General features: G+C 43.1%; 1 protein-coding gene across 1 annotated transcript in view; it reads right to left on the bottom strand.

Moving 5' to 3' along the window:
* The window catches only part of IGF2R (insulin like growth factor 2 receptor), a 1933894-nt gene that overhangs the window by 900144 nt on the left and 1011088 nt on the right, over positions 1-22662 (bottom strand). Inside the window, exon 29 of the mRNA XM_078648980.1 lies at positions 19467-19564. Coding sequence (XP_078505106.1) covers positions 19467-19564 — 98 coding nt within the window. The remainder of the gene's footprint in view (positions 1-19466; positions 19565-22662) is intronic.

Here is a 22662-nt window from a genome sequence, read left to right as displayed (position 1 = left end):
GATTTCACACGTCCACATCCAGGGCCGCTGGCAGCCAAGCCCAGTCAATCGCCGTGATTTTAGCCTCCTCTATTTCAGGATGGATAGCCCTTCCAGGGGATCGGGCCTTTAGCTGAACTTAATATTGAGAGGGATGGTGGTCCTAGTTTATCTAATGTGGCTGGGGGTTTTGCAAGGACCGCCGGATACTGTGGTTCCGCTTGGGGGACTATTTTGATGCCCCATTTATTAAATAGGTCGGACCTTGATATTACCTGCTCCTTAATTGCTACAGTTGAAAAGGTGAATAACGTTAGTTCTGTGAGTTGATCACTTCCGATAGGATTAAATTCAATTGAGATTAGATCATTGGATTCAATGAGGCACAGTTCAGAGGTACATTTAAAAAGTTTCAGAATGTTCTCTCTGTTCAAGTTTGGTTTTTAGATTGGTTGTTGAGGGGTCCTGGCCGGAGGTCTTATGATTGTTTTTATCCATAGTTTAGGGTAGGTCGATTCTCCTTTAAATATAGGATAATTGTTGCTTATGTCCCACTTGTTCACCTTGAGGTTCATGGTCCACTTCATTAGGGAGATGCTTACCAGTTTGTATTATATCCAGATTATTGAGTAGTGTTATCTGAAGATTCTCCTTGTCTCTTAACCTATGCTCATCCTCGTGCTGTTCTTTGGTCCCTGTTTTGGTTTTCCTTTGGTGCGTTTAACATGTTTGTTGAGACTGTCGGGTCATCTGGTCCGATCCTAACAGTGTAAGATATTATTTCTGACTTCGTGACCTTTCCCGGCTCATCTGATGTCAAAGGCTGTGGAGGTTTTACTGGAACCTCTCCCCTGGCCCCGGATGGTTCCTTAAGTTTTTTGCTATTGGCAGATGCTGATGGCACCTTACTGGTTAACTCTGTAATTAATTGTGAAGGTGATTTTTGTGGTGATGAGAGAATGCTATTGGAGCTTGCAGAACTAACTGAGCCAAGTTGTGTGTTATCCTTTTCAATGTGTGGTGGCTCACTGGTCGTGTTTTGAATCACTGTGCTGCGTTTATTACGTATTTTTCGTAGTCTCTTCCTTTCCGTTTTGCTCAGATGTTGGTTTTGAGGAGATTTATTCATTGATCCCGTCCCTGGGCCAATGTCTCCGATGTCAGTAATTTGCGCTGTCTCAGATGTAGGCAGTGTATCTATTTTCGACATGGTGTTATTCTTGTTATTTGATTTGGTGTTTTGGAAAATACCGTACTCCTTGAGTGCCACTCGATTGTCTAGGGATGGAACTACTATTAAGACGTCGGTTGATCGAGTATCGATTTTTACTGGTGAAACCTTATGACTTTTGCCCGTTTTATTATGATTTATGCTTTGGTCTTTGACTTTCTGGGTGGTTGCATTAATTGGGTGTGAGCCTGAGGGATGTGTTTAGACTTGCAGACCTGATGGTAATTTCTTTATTTCTGTCAGGACCAAGGCAAGGAACTGAGGAAGCGTAGACAGGCTATCGATTATTGGCGAGCAGCAGAATATCACTTGGGTCAGGTTGACTTTAGATTGTGCTTTTGTGATTAAGGTGTTCAAGCCTTCCAGTTTATTGTTGATCCCTGCCGTTCATATTGCTAGTGTATTTAGAAGGTCAACTTGTAAATCAAGTTTGTCTGAATGATAATTTAATGCGGACACTGTCGGTTGTAAGGTTTGTAAGAGCTGGGGCCAGACGGTAGTGGATTCAAACGCTGCTGGGTCATGACCTTCGATTGCATCTTTTGTTTTATTCAGTTCGGTCTTAAAAAAAGATAAATCCAAGAGGGAGTGATCATTGAGCTCTCATGACTTTATTTCAGGTGATTCGTAATGGACAAAGACGGGAGGCGTTGTTGGCGTTAGCGGCTTGATGTTACCTGGAATGGTTCTGGTCCATTGTGCTGATTGAGGGGTAGAGTTTATTTTACTTCCAGGAGAGCCCGGATTGTCTATGTGAAGGTTGGTTTCCTGCTGTAAGGGTGATCTAAGGTTGAAGGGAGAGTCGTCGCTTGAAATGGATATTGGTGATCAGCTTTGTTCCTTACTTAATTGTTGAACTTGCTGAGCTTGTTGTAAGGGGAGAGACGTGTTTCCTGGCTGAATAACTGGTCTTGACCAATTTTTTTACGGTATAAAGAGTTGTTGAGAGGTCATCTGGGGATATACTGGTGTCCTGGTTTTGAAGCTGTTCATGAATCAAGGCCTGCACTTTAATCTGAACTGAATCAATATTGGGAGGAGTTTGAGACAGCGGAACTGTTGGGGGCGATATTTCGTCGGGGTTGGTTGGAGCTTGAACTTTGATTCCATGTTTCTTAAAGAAATCTTTGAGAATCCTCTTTTTTACATTGTTCATTATTTCATCCTGCGTATTATGCTGTTGGATTAAAGGCACTTGGTTTGTTTCAGTCTTGATGGTGCAGCCTATGGGGACGAGTCCGTGTTCATGGTTCTGCAGATGTGATGGTTCCAAGAGGTGGAGTTGCGCTGTCTCCTGTTCCCCAAGTGGTTTTATGTGTTCTTTGTTCAACTTCTTGCATTTTTTTGCGGTTTCTTTTTTAAGCCTTCCAGACCGCATTGTGATTTAACTGAGAAAAAGGGGAAGTGGCTACTCCTGGCTTTGACTCCTTTTTTAAAAATTTTATTTAGCGCTTTGGTTTCCTTGTGATGAAATGAGTTTTGCCTTTGCTTTTGTTTATTGTGAGTTTTGGCCTCTGTGGGCTGCAAACGGACTCCATTCTGTTTCTATGGGTCAAAGGGTGGAGCCAAGAGCGGGGGGTGGGAGGGTGGAGTGGGGGGAACGAATATGCAACTTATCAGTATGCATCTGTTTTTGGCATGTAGGGCTGCCGACATTCATATCTTGTGCATAGATTGCCACCTAGTGTTGGGTCCGGATGATTGCACATTGTTGTCCTTGAAGAGTCTTCGAGTATCACGAGATAGGTGGCTCCTCCCCTGGACTACAGTGCGCATGGGCATCGACTCCATCCCCAGATTGTTTTTAGCCATTGTGGCGAAGATGGAGTGTAACACTGAGAGATGACCATGCTAAGAGTAATTGCAAGTGCTGCAGCCGCTACAGGCGCCGGGGAGGAGGGCGAGCGATATGAATGTCAGCAGCCCTACATGCCAAGAACAGATGCATACTGGTAAGTAGCATATTCGGTTCGAGGCATGTGGGCTGCTGAATTCATATCTTGTGCATAGAATACATAGCAGTCCCTCCATTAGCGGCGGACGCCTGTGCCAGCTGCAGCAGTCTGAAAAAGTGTTTTAAGAACAGCCTGCCCTACAGCTGCCTGCTGTTTGGAGTGCACATCCACACAGAAGTGTTTTGTAAATGTGTGTGTTGTAGACCAAGTGGCTGCTGTACAAATGTCTTCTAAAGGAATATTTCCAAGGAAAGCCATGGAGGCCCCCAACTTACGGGGTGAGTGGGCCCTTGGGGGGACCGATAAAGTGTGCTTTGCTTTTTGATAGCAAATTTGAATACACTTAACGATCCACCTGGCTATACCCGCTTTGGAAATGGGGTTGCCTTTGTGTTGTGCTGAAAAAGCAACAAAGAGTTGTTTTGTCTTCCTAAAATCTTTAGTTCTATCAATGTAATACATCAAAGCTTTTTTGACGTCAAGAGTGTGGAGCATTCTCTCCGCCACTGACTCAGGATTTTGGAAGAACACAGGCAGTTCAATAGTCTGATTGATATGGAACTGTGAACCCACCTTTGGAAGAAATTTAGGGTTAGTGCGCAGCACCACCCGGTTGGAGTGAATTTGTACGAATGGCTCTTGGATAGATAGTGCCTGGAGTTCACTAACTCGCCGCAGTGATGTAATCGCTATCAGGAAAGCCACTTTCCATGTCAAGAACTGAATCTCACAGGAATGTAGAGGCTCAAAAGGTGGACCCATCAGTCGGGTGAGGACCACATTAAGGTTCCATTCAGGAGCTGGTGGGGTCCGTGGAGGAATGACTCGCTTGAGTCCTTCCAGAAAGGCTTTAATGGCAGGTACTCTGAAAAGTGAGAGATGCTGCCTGTTTTGTAGATAAGCCGCTATGGCGGACCAATGAATCCAAATGGAAGCATAGGCCAGATTGCATTTGTAAAGATGTAACAGATAACAAATGATGTTGTGCATAGACGCGTCTAGCGGGTTGATGTTGTGGTCTGCACAATAAATGACAAACCGCTTCCATTTTGCCGCATAGCATGCTCTGGTAGTGGGCTTTCTTGCTTCCCGTATGATATCCATGCAGGCGGGAGGCAAGTCGAGGTAGCCAAATTCTAAGACCTCAGGAGCCAGATCGCCAGGTTCAGCTGTTGCGGATCTGGGTGCTGAATGTCGCCATGGTTCTGCGTCAAAAGCCTGGGAGTGAGGCGCAGCCGTTGATGCGGTACCACGGAAAGTTCTAGAAACGTGGTGTACCATGGTTGGCGTGCCCACGTTGGAGCAACTAGGATGAGCATCATCGAGTGTTGCTTCAGCTTGCGTGCCACCAGCGGTATTAGAGGTGCTGGGGGAAAAGCGTACGCAAATTTGCCTGACCAGTTCATCCATATCGCATTGCCCTGCGACTGTGGGTGCGGGAACCTCGCGGAAAAGCTTTGGCATTTGGCGTTTTCCTTTGTGGCAAACAGGTCTATCTCTGGATGACCCCACTGCTGGAAGTACGGGTGGAGTACCGATGGATGTATCTCCCACTCGTGCACTTGGTGGCTGTACCTGCTGAGCAGGTCCGCCATCTGATGGTCTTTGCCTGGGAGGTGCTCCGCCATGAGGAAGATGTTCCTTTGAATGGCCCACTTCCACATGCTCTGAGCCAGATGAGACAACTGTGGAGAGTGTGTACCTCCCTGCTTTTGAATGTAGTACATGGCCGTCATGTTGTCCGTCCGGATCAACACGACCTTGTTGCACAGATGTACTTTGAATGCTTTCATTGCCAGGAAGATAGCCATCAGCTCTAGGAGGTTGATGTGCATCTTCTTTTGCTGTGTTGTCCATAGTCCCTGCACTGTGTAGTGGAGTACATGAGCTCCCCAACCCTGGAGAGATGCGTCCGTGGTTAGGATGATCTGTGGCACAGGCTCCTGGAACGGTCGTCCCTTGCAAAGGTTGTGTGGATTCCACCAATGCAGAGAGCTGTATGCACGACCGGTTACCAACACTAGGTCTTTCAACTGTCCGTGAGCCTGAGTCCACTGATGTGCTAAGCACTGCTGAAGCGGACGCATATGTAGTCTCGCATGCGGGACTATGAAGATGCAGGAGGCCATCATGCCTATCAACTTCATGAACACCCGTGCCGGAAGCGAGTGTTGCGGTCTGAATTTCTGTATCAGCAATTGAATGCTGTTGATCCTCACTGAATTTGGCTGTGCTTTGGCTGCCAGAGTGTCTATTGTCGCGCCCAGATACTGCCGTACGTGGGCGGGCTGAAGGTGTGATTTTGGGTAATTCAGTGAGAATCCCAGATCGTGTAGAAGGTGAATGGTTTGGGACATGCTGGTGGCGCACTGCTGGGCCGACTTTGCTTGGACAAGCCAGTCGTCCAGATAAGGGTAGATGTGAACGTTCTGTCGCCGTAGGTGTGCAGCCACCGTCGCCAGGCATTTTGTGAACACCCTGGGCGCTGTTGTCACTCCGAAAGGGAGGACTTTGAATTGGTAATGCTGATTTTGAATGGTGAATCGGAGGTATTTTCTGTGTGACGGATGTAGCGGAATGTGAAAATATGCATCCTTTAGATCTAATGTTGCGAGGAAATCTCCCTGATTGAGCAACGGTAGAACCTGCTGCAGTGTTAGCATGTGAAAATGTTCCGACAGAATGAATTGGTTTAGGGGTGTGAGGTCCAGTATGGGTCTGAGGGACCCGTCCTTTTTTGGGATTAAGAAGTACAGGGAGTATAGTCCCGTGCCTCTTTCTTTCACAGGCACGAGCTCTATCGCCCCTTTTTGCAGCATGACGAGTACCTCCTGCTGCAATAAGTGCAAATGCTCCGCGGACATTTGACGGTGTTTTGGGGGTATGTTGGGTGGAGTGGATGTCAACTCCAGACAATAACCGTACTGGATAAGCTTTATGACCCACCTGTCTGTGGTGATGGATTTCCAGACTGGCTGGAACTGTTGGAGTCTCCCCCCGACCGGTGTGGTATGGTCGGGGGGCAGTGACAAGGCATCACTGTTTGTTGGCGGCGGAGGATCGGGAGTTGTTGTTTCCATGACCTCTGCCTTTGGTGCTGTTTCCGCGATAGCCACCTCTACTTTGTTTGGTGTACGTGGTTTGCGCGCCACCTTTATTGTACTGTGTTTGCTGGGACAGCTGGCCTCTGGAAACACCTCTATTGCCTGAGCGATGAAAAGAACCACCCCTGAACTGCTGCGACTGGAGAGCCCCCATAGACTTCGCAGTTTCCGTGTCCTTTTTAATTTTCTATAGGGTGATGTCCATCTCAGGTCCAAATAAGTGATCAGGGTTTACAGGCTGATTTAGGATGGTGGTTTGTATCTCCGGCTTGAACCCGGAGATTCTCTGCCAGGCTTGTCGCCGTAACATCACACTGGTATTAATGGCCCTGGCCGCGGTGTCTGCCGCGTCCAGTGCACACTTAATAGAAGCATTTGAGATGAGCTTTCCTTCCTGTATGAGCATCTCTGCTGCCTCCTTATATTCATCTGGCAAGTGTTGTAACAGGGTCTCAAGTGTATCGTAATGGGCCCTGTCATACCTGGCTAAGAGTGCCTGAGTGTTAGAAATGCGCCAGATATTGGCCGCTTGAGCCGCCACCCTTTTCCCTGATGCTTCTAGCACTTTAGATTCCTTGTCAGGGGGAGGAGCATCACCAGTAGTTTGTGAGTTTGCCCTCTTCCGGGCATTGGAAACAACCAGAGAGTCCAACGGCAACTGGCCCCTGATGTAGGTAGGGTCCCCAGGCGCCGGCTTGTACTTCTTCTCAATCCTGGGGTTTATACGGGGTCTGTGTTGTGCTCGCTTAAATGTCATTGTGAGATCTTCCACACACAGTTTTACATATAGTTATACATTTAACCAAATTTCGGCTCCTTTTGTTTGCAAACCTCGGCTTTGGCCATGAAAGGTTCCCTGATGTTAAAATGTATTGCAGCTAACCGCCTTTAACACCTTTCCCCTCTGTTTAGTCCCCTGAATAGCCTTCTTACCTGATTGGAGCGCGTTATTTATATGCGCGAGGTAACTATACCATCACGCCGAATTAAGCATGTTAGATACCAAGAGCACGCCTTGAAAAGTACACGTGTGTTCAGGCACGGTATTATGCATGTTCTTTGATATATCGGTTAAATGTATAACTATATGTAAAACTAAGTGTGTGGAAGATCTCACAATGACATTTAAGCGAGCACAACACGGTTCTGGAAACCTACAGTTCGTTTCACAATATAATACATTACACTGACATTAACGCTGAGACTACATGCATGTAATATCCACCTCTGAGCATGCCTTGACCCTCTGTCAGAGTATGGAGAGTTGAAGAGAGAGTTGACATTGCCATTGATAGCGGCCATAAATGAAGTATTGCCATTTTTTAGTTGTTGCTAAAGTCTGTCAATCGATAGACTCGAGATACAGTTTTCTGTGTGGTGTTCCCCTGTACCCTCTCCCCTGTGTGTTGAAAACGTATGTGTTTATAGTTTTTCCCCTACAGGTACACTGTGACCTCATTCGAAACAAGAGACAGGTCAATATACCTTTTTCTTTTCACTCCATTTGAGCACTTTTGACCACACCCCATTACCCTCACGTTATTTCACATAACGGTCCTGATGAAAGCCTGTAAGTCCTACCAAGGCGTAGAAGGCAGAAACATGTTGACCTAATTTCTTTTCCCTTCACAATAACCTTTTAACTATACTCTGAGTGCATCAACTACTCCTAATAAGTATCTTCTGATGCACAATACCAGAGTTTACAAGACCCGAACCCAGACTTATTAAAATTCAATTTCTTGTAATCCGGGCCTTTTTAACAATCCCTCATCACTGGCTCACTACTGCTTCAACCTTGGGTCAACACCTCCTGGTGGAGGTTGCATAACCTGATCGACCTGATGATTATGCACACATGTGAATAAAATAAGTGGAGAATCAAGATACACCGCTACAACTCCACCATACCCATCACGTGCATGAGGGTCTTTTAATTTGGGACACACCCCCCGCTCCTGCAAGAAACCTAAGGTTGTGCAGGACAAGTGATACTTTCCCGTCTGATTATTAGATATACTTTGGAAACTGATTGGATCAGCTTTCTACCTCCCTCATTTTGATGAAAAGAATACCAAAATAATATGTATAGTTCTGTGGCAGAAAAAAACTGAAGTAATGCCAAAATCAGCTCAAAGCTGAACAGCTTTAAGGTACTGGAGTTCTAATATTCAAAAGCACCTTGCTAAAAAAAAAGAGAAAGAACTGATGTATTCAATAACAAGAATGTCTCTGGTGTAATCCTGTAGGCCCATGTCGTTGGCAAACACTTCATTGAATCTTTTTGGTTTTGTTTACGCATGTATGCCATTTTAATTCAAACCATAAAACAGTGAACATCAATCCAATGAGTAACAATGGCACCTGTGCTTTCACTTCATGTAATACCTTCTCTCAGCCCTGTAATTTCAGTGCAAGTGCAGTAGCTTTTCACACTATGGCAGGGATATTATACACTGAGGAGATCAAACCGGCCCATACTGCATGGCATTAACCCTCATTGCTTCGGGGTGAGACTTCAGCTTCACCCAACAGCATTCTCACTGAGATTATCTCTATATTTCATTCCGGGCCCCAAACCTTTTTCATGCTTCTGAGGCACCCCTGACTTCCACACACATTTGTCAGTGAGCATGTGCCAATCCATGTTGTAGTAGCATTTGTTTAAAGTCGTAACCTCAGCTGCCCAAGTTCCTGGCAACATCCAGTGAGCAACCATTACACCCACGTTCTATAATGTTTAGTTTTATTGTGTTGGGTTCATCCCTCCAAAATGCAGATAACATGGGTTTAGCTCCAGGGGTTTGGGTATATTCCAATATCAAATTCAGAAAGATACCAACCCAGTCAAAAAAAGCTATATTTGGGGTCAGAGCCATCTGGAGTTAAAGAAAGTGCTCACCAGAACTCATCTCCTATGTAGAGAGATGTGTGCCCAAGTTCCCCATTATTGTTCAACCTAGACTGGGTGTTCTACAACCTATGTATGACTCTAGGCGAGTCTGAAACCTGCTCTGATAGCCACCTCCTTCAGATATTGTCTGGCTTCCTTCTACTTCAAATCTTCCAATTACCCCAAGCCTGCAATCATTTTTTTAAATTAAAAGTTGGGTATGTGACCAGTGTCAAGATAGTCAGAATTTAAAATATTTGTTAATTGTATATTATTAATATCCATTTCTTTGACCCTGATAATAATTATTCAATTAGTTTTCAGTTATTTGACATGTTTACGGTAAGTAGAATATTTGCTCTATCTGCTGACCTCTTGATTCATAAGGATAGAATTATATACATTTCAAGTCACTGAGACATTTGGTAATGGGAGTTTAGTACATTGCGAGTTAGGTTATTGTGGTCGGAATGCCTGCAATGATGCAATCGCAGGCTTTGTGATCACATAAGCCCTTCATACATCTTGCCTTTAATTCTCATAATTCCAGGTACTACATTAGGCTATTTTAACACTGTGTGACACAAGGTAGTGGCATGCCACACAGTTACAGTGATTTTTATTATGAAAGGTTTTAAGTGTGTCATAAAGGGTTCAAAGGTGCTAGAGAAAGGGCCATAACCATAACCATTTATTAGAATGGGGGAAATTAAACTCTCCCCATTCTGATAAATGGTTATTGACAGTTGGAGGCTGAATGAACCTGCCCCCTCTCCACTTTCTGATGGGAACATCAGCACAATAATACATGTTAACTTCATGATAAGGTAAACATTTTATCCGAAGTTTTAGAACTTATACCAGACACAGACCCTTTTCATTAAAATGGACTTGAAGGGTGTAAATGTAAATTTATCATTTTGCAAACACCCTCCATTTTTTGTGTATACGGTTTCTATGAGTGTTGACACAATATGTATGGATCCATAAACTGTTTTGCTAACAAGGAGATGTATGGCACACCAGTGCTTACACAACCAACATACAGCCATATTTCAAGTAAGTACCACATTATCATTTCAAGGAAATGTTTGGGCGTACCCCACAGTGATAGCAATGAGTGTGTGATGGATTGAACACACAGCCCACCTGCTGCTACTTAAGAGCTCAGAAATGTCTTGCCAAAGCTTTCTTTTTTGCTTCAGTTATTGAATTTTGTGAGGTAGAATACAAACCTTTAGAGCTGGCCAACAGTACACCCAAGCAGAACCAAAAAAATAAATGTCATTCTGCACATCCATCCAAGCAAAACCACACTCCACATAAATAAATAGCACGGTCTTACCAGCCATCATCCAATATAACCCATCAATAAACAGTACATCAGTCCATTCAAAGGTCACAGAACACTATTCTATTCTGAGTCTTATTTAGCGCATAGCTACCCGAAGGCCTCCCAGCGCCAGAACAGTCATCATATTAATTCGCTCTCAGACCGAACTAGGTACTATAAAGCCAGGTTTTCAGGGCCTTATGGAAGGAGAGCTCATTGTTGAGCAAACGTAATTCCAATCGAAGAGTGTTCCAAAGTTTGGAGGCATGATGAGAAAATAAACACCCACCCAGACAAGATCTTCTAGATTTGAGGACCTGCAATAAGTGTGCTGAGAAAGATCTAAGTGACCTTCTGGGAATGTAGGGAGTAGATAGCGGTCTTAATAAAACAGGACCTTTCTTGTAGAATGACCTACACAGGATGCAAAGGGTCTTAAACTTGAACCTCTGCTAGTCTGCGAGCCAGTGGATGTCCTTTAGGACCGTTTCGAAAATTGATGTCTAGGGGCATTCATAAGAAGCCAAGTAGTGGCATTCTGCGTAATCTGCAACCTCTTTATCAGGTAGCAAGGTGAGACAAGGTAAAGAGCGTTGCCATAGTCGAGGAAGGAGAAAAGACCCTGGATAATTAATCTGGATAAAACGTGTGGTACCCCATAACCATAAAGGGAACTTTAATTCAAAGGTGTTACCGTACCACGTACATGGTTGTAACACACTATACAAATGCTTTTACCAAAACAATAACCTTCGTGGGTAGCTGAGGCACCCAGCAAAACAGATTAGTTGACAGTAAAGACCGACCCACACAACAAAGCAATAGGCCTGGGCTCTTTCTTTTATGATTCAATTTCTTGGTACTGATCTAATGCAGCAAACCCAATGCATAACCACACACAGCTGTTTTTGATTATCATCAGCTAAAATAAACCAGGAAGGAAGCACTAAGATCCTAAATAAAATAGATAGCTTATTTTCAGCTCAGTTAAGCACAGAAAACTGTTTTTCTGTACAGATGGCAAAATCTGCTGTGTAATAAACATTCAGGACTTCAGGGCTATACCTACAGAGTGAGCAATTAAGGGCATTAGAAAAGAATGTAAAGTCATTTGGTGGGCAGGGGTGTGCTAAATACTTTTTCCTCCTCTACACAGACTTTGCGATCCCTGGCTCTTCTCCCCTTCTGTTTCCAGCAAACATATTAGGCAGATTAACATGAGACCCCTTTTTAAGTGACCTCACATGCCCCCTTTTAAATAAGACTTCCAGGACGTCCTCACTCGAGCATCAAAGCAAAGAGACATGTTCCCCATGTTAGGCCCTTATAGGATACAGGACCAAAACATCTGCTCCCTTTGCTCAACAAGCAAAAAAAGATTAAGATGGAGAAGGATGTGATGGGAAATCCAGGCCAACGACAGACATAGTTTGAATCAGAACAGCAAACAAACAGTTACACAGCTCAGAAGGTACCCCTCCACTCTCCAGATCTTTTACTAAAGCCATATCTTGCCCAGGGGTATACAATGAAGGAATTCCTTGCTCCAATAGCCAAAATGGAACACTCCCAAACAACTGCACTGCACACAAATGCACACCTTTGGGACATATAGGTCAACCACTTCCTTACAGCTTCACCTCATTCCTACCACCAATCTCTGCACTTTACATTCACAAGATTACACAAAACAGCATTTACTATTAATATCCAGTCTCTAAACAATATGCACAATCATATTACATCTCACACCCTGCTAATCATTTAACCCACTATACTACCATTCTTCTTTGTATAACACTCTCCTTCAAGCGCTCCTAAAAGATCTATGTCAAACACACAACATATCCCACACCCTTGCCTCCCCTCCATCCCCCTTTCATTATTCACCCCACCACACTGTCCACAAAAGCTCACACAAAATACCACCAACTCCCTCAAGCCCTTCCAATTAATAAAACAAACTTCCCAATCGTCTTTAGGATCTTTAAATATTCACAAGTTTATTGGGCACTCATTCTATTTCCACAGACTCCTAAAACACTGACACCTTCTACTTTAGCATCTTAGTTTTCGAATGGACAAAAAGTCCAAACAGCACTTTGCCATTTTCAGGGTTCAATATCAGGTGTTGAAAGTATTCTTCCTCTCACTCAGACCAGTTTCTCAGACATTTCAAGATTACATTTTATATACACACTAGCAGCCCGCCCCGATCTTATCCGGGAGCAATCAGGCTTCCCCGACCCCCGCCCGCCCCGACATAGCAGCCCGTCCCGAAATGTGTTCAGGGCCCCCGCCCACCCCGGCCCCCGCCCCCCCCCCCCCCCCCACCATGAGTGTTCAGGGCCCCCCCCCCTCCGCGCCGTCCCCCGCCTGCCCCGGCCCCCACCTGCCCCGACATTGTCCGTGGGTCCCCCGGAGCCTTACCTCAGCCGCCACTCCTCCACCGCGCTCCTCAGTTCACCGCTCTGCCGCTCCTCGCCGCTCGTCACCGCTCCTCCCCGCCTGTCCGCCGCTCCTCACCGCTCCTCCCAGCTTGTCCGCTGCTCCTCACCGCGCCATGTCCGCCGCTCCTCCTCGCGCTCCTGGACGCCGCTCCTCCCCGCGCTCCTGACGTCAGCACGCAGGTCGCGGTGGGTGCTTCTTCCACGGGACTACTTTTTTTTTTTTGCAAAATTTTTTAAACGACGTATATTTTTTAACTTTATATAGCCTATGTCCATCTGCACACCCTGACGATTACAACGATGTATCGGGTGTGTGGATTGGCGCTGTGGTTCCCGAGTTTACCCGCCTCAAAGGTTCAAAGTTCTTCCTTTATAATAGTAGTATAGATATACAACACTAAGTGCTTCAGCACAACAGATGTCAAAATACATGGTTACCAGTTGATGGTCATAATCCATTCATGCGGTACGTAATGATGCAGAGGTGTAAATATCTTATTCACGTCTACAAAAATGTTGGAATGTTTAGATGGATGATGTAAATGATGAATTTACTGTGCTTCAAAACATCTTTTCAAAGTAACAGCCTATCACCTTCCTCCCTTTGCCTTTTAAAGCGTAGATCAGAGCAAATTACATTTTTGCATGTTGTGTCAGATAGATGAGAGTTCCTTTGCCTCCACAGAACTAAAAAATCAGTGTACTGTTAGTATTAAAATGGTAAGATCAGGTTACAGCTCTGGGTTAAAACAATACTAATTGAACGAATGGGGACACTAATTGTTACAGTACAAGGCACAGGAATATTCTTTGAAACAAGACTGCAACATCTTGGAGTACAAACAGTGACTTAAATCTTTCTATGTAGCAAGGGATCGTGTTGAGTGAGGCACAGAATACAATGTATTATCTCAAACTGTGGGTGTAAATGAGTTGGAGAATAAACTATTTATGAAAAGTTCCTCGTGTCTTAGTTATGACAGCCTGTGCTGTGATGCAATGTGATAAACACAAGAAATGACATTTCTCTCAAATACAGAAACATTTAGTTTCGAGCACCCTCAAAGTCAATCAAAATATAGTTCTGCAGTAGTTGCTGTTGTTGTAGGGTGGGAAATTACAACAATGAGAGCAGTAGACAGAAAACTAGAGTGGATTGTACACTGGACCCAAACGTGTATTCACTATTTTCAGGCAAGCCATTCTTTGGTTTAGTCAAGTGCTTTATCTCTTGGTACATTCCTTAAGGGAACAGCCTACATTTTAATATCTGGGAATACCTACTGAAAATCCTTAATCTGTAGAGTATGTGATTCACATTATTGTCGGAGATGATTCAACATGTCAATTGTTTTCTGGTGGACTTTAAACACTAGTGGCTTAACAAGGTAAGTTTAATGAGGACTCACATGACTTGAGGGAAGGGTGTTGTGTCAGTGGGAGAGTAAGAGAAGAAAGGAGACGAGCGAGAGGAAGAAAAATCAATTCATTGATTTAAAATGCCTCTTGTGGTCTACTAAATCTTTATTGGGTGGCCTCAAGGACAATCTAAAAAAAGAAAGTGACTATTAAATATGGTCCTGATTAATGCCACTGGATCTCTTTAGGAGACCAACACATGGCAGAAACATGTTGACCACCATTTAGGGATATATTTGTTCAATCCCTAGTCCTCTCTATTTTTAGATTGTCCTTGAGGCCACCCAATAAAGATTTAGTGGACCCAAAGAGGCATTTTAAATCACTACCTCCCTTGCACTCTGCCCCTCATTCACCTCATCTATACGCTAATCTTGAGAGAAAAAACACCTCAGCTCCTCCCCTCTGGGAGTTGTAGCCCACACCTCGTGTGCGGAGGGAACCCATATGATGAAGCATGTCACCTAATGGTGAGTGAGGGTTCTGGTCTTGAAAGGATTTTTCTCCCTCTCGCTCGTCTCCTTTCTTCTCTTACTCTCCCAATGACACTACACCATTCCCTCTCATTTACACTGATGTATATCCAGACGTACTTTGTGTGATATATATTATTTTCTGAGGGATTAGTACCCCTGGCTTTCTCGATCCCTGTGATCCCGTGTGTAGAATAGATTCCCTAACATGCCATGAGAAAAAATGGTCTTGAATCAAGGCAGGAAGGCGTGGTAGCAACAGACAAATCAGTGAATAAGAAGGTATTAGACTTTAATAACTGAACGAGGAGAGCAATCAGAACGATAAAAGTTCAGATAATAAGAACAAAGGTCAGAGAAAGAATGCTGTGTAAAAGTATAGCTCAGGTTTAGAGCTAAAGAAAATAAGGCCGATCAGCTAAGATAGAATTTAAGAGAGGCTCTCCAGTAAAAAGACTCTTGGCCAGAAACAGACTACTGTTATCGAATAGCACCAGGAAATTGAGATGTGTCTAACAGCAATCATCGGGTCTAATCTGTATGCTAAGAGGATCACACACCCAACAGTCATCCCAAGTGAGACACAACCTGGCAACTGAAAGGTTGCAAGGAAGGCAAACAACAGAACAGTAGGGGCTTCAGTGCTGTAGTACAGCAAGCCACAGTAGTGCAGTGTGGAGGCCAAGACATGAAAGTAGTTCAGCCCAAAGGGTCATGAGAGCACATGAATCATGAATCAGAAGAGCAGCCCACTACAAGAGAGTCCATGTGCTGTGAGAGATCAGATAGGTAAAGCAAAGTATGAGATACCATGAAACAGGAGTAGAGGCAGTTCAAACAGATGAAAAAACCCAAGTTTTGGAAATCGAACAAGACGCTGTAGGTTTCAATTACTGGGGATTTGAGAAGTTGATGTGAAGACATTTCGGCATTCATGTACAAAGCTATTTAAGGATCGGAAAAGTTCTGATTCATAAAATCTGAACTTTTACAACAAGGTGGCATTTTTGTATTCACAAAACCCAATTGTGATTCAGCAACAAGTTACTGGATAGCAATTTGGATTTGGGAATACATACTGAATTGGGTTTGGGAATACATACCGAACTGGTATTTGGAAGGGGGGTATTAGAGGCGTCCCATCCAGATATTAATTCCTTAAAGTTTGTGTTTATCTTTTGGGCCGGATCTCCGATGGCAAAATAATAATATTTTATCACCTCCTCAAAGGAGTTTGGAGGACATTTGCAAACTGGAAGCGGTTCCCAAGGGACCCGATAACAGACATGATGGGTTGCAGGTCACCTTGCCTTTTAATGTAGCTAATGATAGTGGGTCTTAATCTGGGACTGACCTCATGCATATTAATGTGGTAGGTTTTATTGCAACGCACTACGATTCAGTATTTTGAGAACTGACCTATTAGTAAATAAGTTGGTTTGCAAATTACTGATTCACTTGGTAGAAGTCAGTGAGCAAATTGAGAACTTCTACTGAATGCATTTTACTACATTCCATTTAGGAAATCACAAATAGTGATTCGTTATTAGCAATTTACAATTTCTTAAATGGAATTTTTGTACATGAGAACCTTCCTGTCCCGTGGAAAAACCCTGTGCTTCCTAAGAGCCAGTCGGCGCCTTCTTAGCCAACAAAAGAGGGGGCACTAAAATTGAGAACACGGAGATTGAGGAACATCATTTTCTGAACCCAATGGCGTGGATTCAGGAGGCAATAAAGGAAACTGCCCATTCCAAATTACACACCAAGCTGGAACTCAGGGGTAGATCATGGAGTATGGCATCGTTCATGTCCTGTATCCGCTTTTAAGGACAGAATGAGTTTCCATGTAAGGGATGATGGATTGGGTGCAATCCTGGAGGTGACGTGTCCGCTATTCAGGTGCCTAAGCCTCCAGAGCTCGTTGCGTTAATTACACCAAATAACCCTCACCACACAGACGAAAAAGAAACAGACAAATTGATATAGCATTATCTGAACTTAATAAAAATCCTCAGAATTAAGAGAGGATAAGATTGACAAGCAATCTACAGAAAACAAGAGAATTCTACCCAAAAAAGCTATAATCTTCAGTACTTTGTCTTTCAAATGAACAGCTCATCCAGCAGATTCCTAACCTAGAACAAGTTTAAAGAAATACATAAAAATTCAGACAGAGTAGGCACTGAGCCAGGACCTGGTGGATCTCAACTCATGTTTGTACTAAGCCTTGACTTCAAATTCAACAGTAATGCCTTGCAGAAAGTGTGTGTTACGGCCCAGTACTAAGCCAGTTGTCCGGGGTCTGCACAGCTCGGTGGAAATTAAGGAGGCCTTATAACAAATATTGCTGTCTTTCTTCGAAATGGATAAACCAAAACTATTGCTTTCAGTTGGTAACAGGGTTAAACAGTTCTTACTTACTCCAGTCAGTTATCATGGAGGTATAACATCTACACAAGCAATTCTCAAAATAAACCTACTGTCCAAGCAGTGTTATTCATTTGATGATCTTTTTAAGACTTATTAAATCAAACATGTGCAACGTCTTTGGGAAGTTATATGACATTCAGATACATGGGGTTTTTACCATAAACAAGAGGTTAGAGATAAGGAGAACCACAGGCAGTGGCGTGCCACTTGCAGGGTCAGACATGGCTCTACCTCTGGGGCTTCCTGGGGCTCACAATGGTTACTGGTCAACTCACAGGGTATTAGTCGGAAGGTCATTTGCCATCCTCACGCCGAGCAGTACTACAGCGAGCAGGCTGTTGGGGTGTTCAACTTTGGGTCAGGTTAGTCCACTGAAAGCCATCTGAGATCGCAGTCAGACTTCTTAGTGTTAAGCGCCTCCCAGGGGCATAGGCACACATAACGACAAGTTCTAGTAGTGCAATGCAGTTTCCAAGTATATGAGGCAGTTTACCTCCTACTTATCAAGACCCAGGAGTTTGGATCTGCTCCACAGTGATAGGGATTTGGTCCTTAAACCCTTAAATGAAGGGAGCCATCAATAGTTGTTCCAATACGGTTCTTTTTCTACACAACTGGGCACAGCTTCACTGTGTCACATTGTGAACAGTGGCTAGGGGGAGGCACACACTTGGAAACAACAACTGTCCTCATGACAGTTGGCATTTCTAAGAGTCCAAAAGAAAAAAAATGTTGGTCCCACATTTCTGGGGGAATCAAGCCTTGTGTGGGCCAGGTATACAATATCTGTATTAAGCCCAAAACCCAGGATGTGTGTTGAGGTGACAGATTAGTGTCTTCTATGAAGTCCAACTGGCTAAGTTACGAGGCCTAAATCTTTGTTTCAGTGTTGCTCTCTCTCTCGTCACATCCTGATCTGCTGGAATTGGTTTGTAGTTTTAGACAGAGCACAAAAGTCCTTTGTGGGAATGTGTATTGCAAGCCATACACTGCACATGGCCTTACCTGGAATTCCAGCTAGTGGGGGTTGGGAGGAGAAGCAATAATTGGAAGAATGTTGGGGAACATGATGAAAAGGAGGACAAAGATGACCTTCTCTAGCTACAGCTAAGCTTACAGAACACACTACAACCTTATGACCTTCATCCATAGAGGGGTACTGCAACCTGGATATCCCACCTAAAATAAACCCACATGCCCAAGAAAACACAGAGGCACTGGACATTCACATACTGTGGAAATTTCCAGGTGGGCTCCTATAAAGGGGGCTACTTTCTGGTCTAGGTGGGCAGCCGTGGCCGTCCTAAGAGCGTCCATGCTGCAGTATGCTGCCAGTGCCTGTTAATTTGACAACTTGCTGAAAGCAGTGCCCTTTTGACAGGAGTGAGAAAAGTTGTAAAGATAAAATATGAATGGGTTGCATCCATCTATTTTGGCAGCAAAATACTTGTCAATCAGGCGAGTCATAGGTGGACAGTCAATGCATGTGTAAGTGAATGCAGTTTCACCTACATTCCGCCCTGGTCTTTGTTTAAGCCCAAACTCCTCAACAAGAGGGGAGGAAAGAAAATGGCTGAGAGGTTAACATGACATGGTTTTGTCAGTCTGACAAAAATCTGCTGTTTGCAGTCTCAACAGGTTTTAAACCCGGAGAGAAAGCTAGAAAAAAGGAAGGAAAACAAGCTACTCATTTAGAGGCGCTACAATATGCATCATGGTAAAATAGGATTATTGGCCAACATTATTAAAATCACTGAATGTCACTTATAACACAAAAAGGAAATGAGCAGGTACTTCCATAGTAGAGAAGGTCAAAGTTAATCTTTGAACATCAATATTTTTTCCTGGCATATCCTTATTCGTGAAAACATTATTCCATGGCAACAGCGTGTTTCAAATGTATAGTTCTAGAAGGACACCACTTAGCATAATTTTGTTTGCTGACAGAATAGCTGTATTCACAGCCTTCATAAAAAAGCAGACTGACCTTCAAAGATAATCTGCAAAGTTATCATCTATTTTGATTTCAGTCACTTCTCCACCTGGAAGCATTGTTCATAGGTGCCCCAGAGTGAGGGTTAAATCAGTGGAAATTCATATTTTGTGCTTCTAGACATTTGAGCTAGTTAGAAGGCTTGCAATGATGAACAATACATGCAAAAACTGATATACATGACATTATTTATTTCTACTTACCTAAATGAGCATTCTATAGATTTAACTGGTGGACAGGCATAAGGGGTGTGCATTTCAAACATGTACGAACACTCTGGTGTCTCCTTCAAAAATACAGGCTAAAATGAGAATGAAAAGAGATGTAAAAAATGGCAATATGGGTGAATGTTTTCAAAATCCTTTGTACACTGTTTCAGAGCTACGCTGTAATAACCAAATTGTGCTTACAATAGGTCAATAAACGAAATGAAGTTCACCGCAATTAAAATACTCCATTGCAGAGCAAATAATAATCTGAGTAAATGATTCACCAACATGCCGCAGTTAACTGTAAATATATCCTAAGAAAAGATTATGAATATCATATGCTGTGCACAAATCCTCTGAGGTCTCATCTAAGGAGGCAGAGTAAACGTAAACAAATATAGCTTTCCAAGTGTTGTAAAGTTCTACCAAAGAGAAATTTTATCTCCAGAGACAGTTGTATTTAGTTCAAGATTCACAAAGAAAACTTCGAGGGATAAAGTATGGAACTTGTTGACTGAAGGGCGTGAAATCCTACACTACTAATTGCCTTCAGATATGACCAATTCCTTTCATCTCAACGTGATCTTTGAGAACAGTTACAATTTTAAGGTATGGATAGTACCTAAGCTCATTTGTTCCGAATAAATAACATAACTGAAATGACTAAACAATAATTATTTTACATTAAAGGCATGACTAGATACACCTGCTATCTCTTCTTTTGTCTGTCAGTTTTTCCTTTTATTGTATACAAATGGTAATTTCCTACGTACAATTCTGAATTATTGCTAAACGACATTAGGTATTGTCTCATTTGCAAATTATCACCTTTACTAAAATAAGGTTATTGTTTTGAAGAGTCTGCTTTAAAATTTCTGAATCTCTTTGATAATTAGGTTGTTCAAAACGTACCACGGGTAAGATGCAGAGTTAGCACTACAGAAATTAATTATTCTCTATTCACAAAAAAAATCCCAATTCCACTCGAGCTATTTGCAATGAAACTTGAGAAAAAATGTAATAGACTAAATGAGAATCCTCAAGTTGTTAACTCAAAATAGAGGGTCGATGGCAATACAAATAGTAGAATAAATTACTACCAACCAAAAAGAAACTGGCTTCCTAAGGGCTGTTGCTTAGCCAAAAAAGAGTTTGAAAGGACAAATCAAGGGCTGTTTAATTTCCACTCAACTAAGAATTTAAAAGGACAAAAGAACTTTTACTCAAGACAAAACAAAAGGTGTACCTTGACAGCCTGTCAACAAAGTGTGCAAGGAAATGTGTGCTAGAAGCTTGTTGTCACAACTATAGAAGATCCCAAACCTCTGTTTGGGTGAATCAATTTAGTATGTTTTCCTCAAGGTACTGTAAATAGTGAAAGAGTTGTCAGCTCTTGAGGAATCACATGAGGTGGTTTACAAGGCTATTTGTGTGTTTTATCATAGATATAAGAACATCATTAAATGCCAGCAGCAGGGTATCCAACTTTCTTGTCAAACTACATTTTTAATTATTAGCTGTCTTTCTTGCACCTTTGTTAATCCGTGTTGCCACTGGTATACATTCCATAACTCTGCTGTGTTACACAATTATGGTTTAAAAGGTGTTTAGGTTCAAACCCACCTGCACATCTACTGATAATCTCCCTGAATAGAGTAAGACAAATCTTTAGTAAGATATGTTGTTGCACGCCATGCTCCCTGTGGGGTTCAATCTAAGAGTACACATTTTAGAAATAAGCCAGTTATATTGGTTTTTTTTTAAATTATATTATATTATATTATATTGCTACTTTGTAGCTCTCTGGGCTGCATTTCATATAGTTGAATAAAGTGTACAAGACAATTTTCTGATAGAGCTTAATAATAGTAGCTGGAATCAATCCTTCAAAAGGGGACAAGGCCGATCCGGCCTGCTATAGACCAATTTTCTTAACCGATGTAGAGGTTAACATTATTGGGAGGGTCATTCTTGAGAGACTCACTTTGTGGGCAGGTGAGAGGTCTATTCTCTCGGATGTCCAATATGGGTTCAGGTAAGGGAACGGTTGAACAGGACCTCAACCTCCTGATTGCCAAATCTACTCAAGTGAAAGGGGGTGGGGGGGGTAAAGCTAGCCATCTGGCATTTATGGACCTCAGATCAGCCTTTGACAAAATCAATAGGGAGAAACTTTGGTCTGAGCTGGGATCCATGGGGTGGCCCAAGTCCTTGTAGCCTTTATGAGAGATCTCCATAAAAGGTTAAACAGAGTGATCAGGTACGGTCCAAATAGTGAATGCATCCAGCCGTTTAAAATTAAAAGGGAAGTCAGCAGGGGTGCATCCTTGCCCCCTTCTTATTCATAATCATAATGTATATTAATTGGCTGGAGGAGGATTTAACCAACATTGAGGCAGACATTCCTAGGGTGGGAAGAAGGCCAATCCTGGCATTTTTTTATGTAGACAATCCAGTTTTCACTGCCCAAACTACCAAGAGCCTGCAGTAACTTCTAAATTTATAACAATCATTTTTTGAACAATCTGGGCCTTTCTACCAATTAAAAAAAGGGTTTTAATGGTAGGTGGCCCTAAAAAAAGCCACATCCCATAGACTTTGTGCATAGGGCCAACATGGACTCCATACAGACAAGCAAAAACAGATTTCTGAGAAATCTTCTGGCTGTCAGCCAGAGCACCTCAGCTGCGATCGTCCATGGGGAATTAGGTCTAGCCTTTATCTCAGATCTGATCCGCATTCGTCTGTTGCTCCTTTGGTGCTCTGTCTGGCACAAAGATGACCTTCATCTGAACAGACGTGTCCTCCAGGATTGTTTGACCCTGGACAGGTCTTCTCGGATCCCATGGATCTCATACATTACAAGGTCTTTTTTGAACTGGGCCGCCCAAACCCGTTTCTTGACCCCAAGGGTATTGTAAAAAAGGACTCAACATGGATGAAGCAGGCCTTTAAGCAGAAATTGGCAGCCGAAGGGGAGGATTCTGCCTTAGCTAAACAGTTATACCGAGCCTACATCCTGATCAAGTCAGTCTCATGAATGAAGACTTTCCCTGGAAATGTCCACTTCCCATCAACATTCCATAACATTCTTGATACTGAACATCTTCTATCAGCTGCTATTTCTCAAGGGTGTCTGGTTCTCTCAATCTACCCTGCCCCTTGAACATGTGACCACGCCTCTATTTGC

This window comes from Lissotriton helveticus, chromosome 6 (assembly GCF_964261635.1).
Source record: "Lissotriton helveticus chromosome 6, aLisHel1.1, whole genome shotgun sequence".
Classification (NCBI taxonomy): domain Eukaryota; kingdom Metazoa; phylum Chordata; class Amphibia; order Caudata; family Salamandridae; genus Lissotriton; species Lissotriton helveticus.
This window is presented reverse-complemented; position numbering and strand designations above follow the sequence as displayed.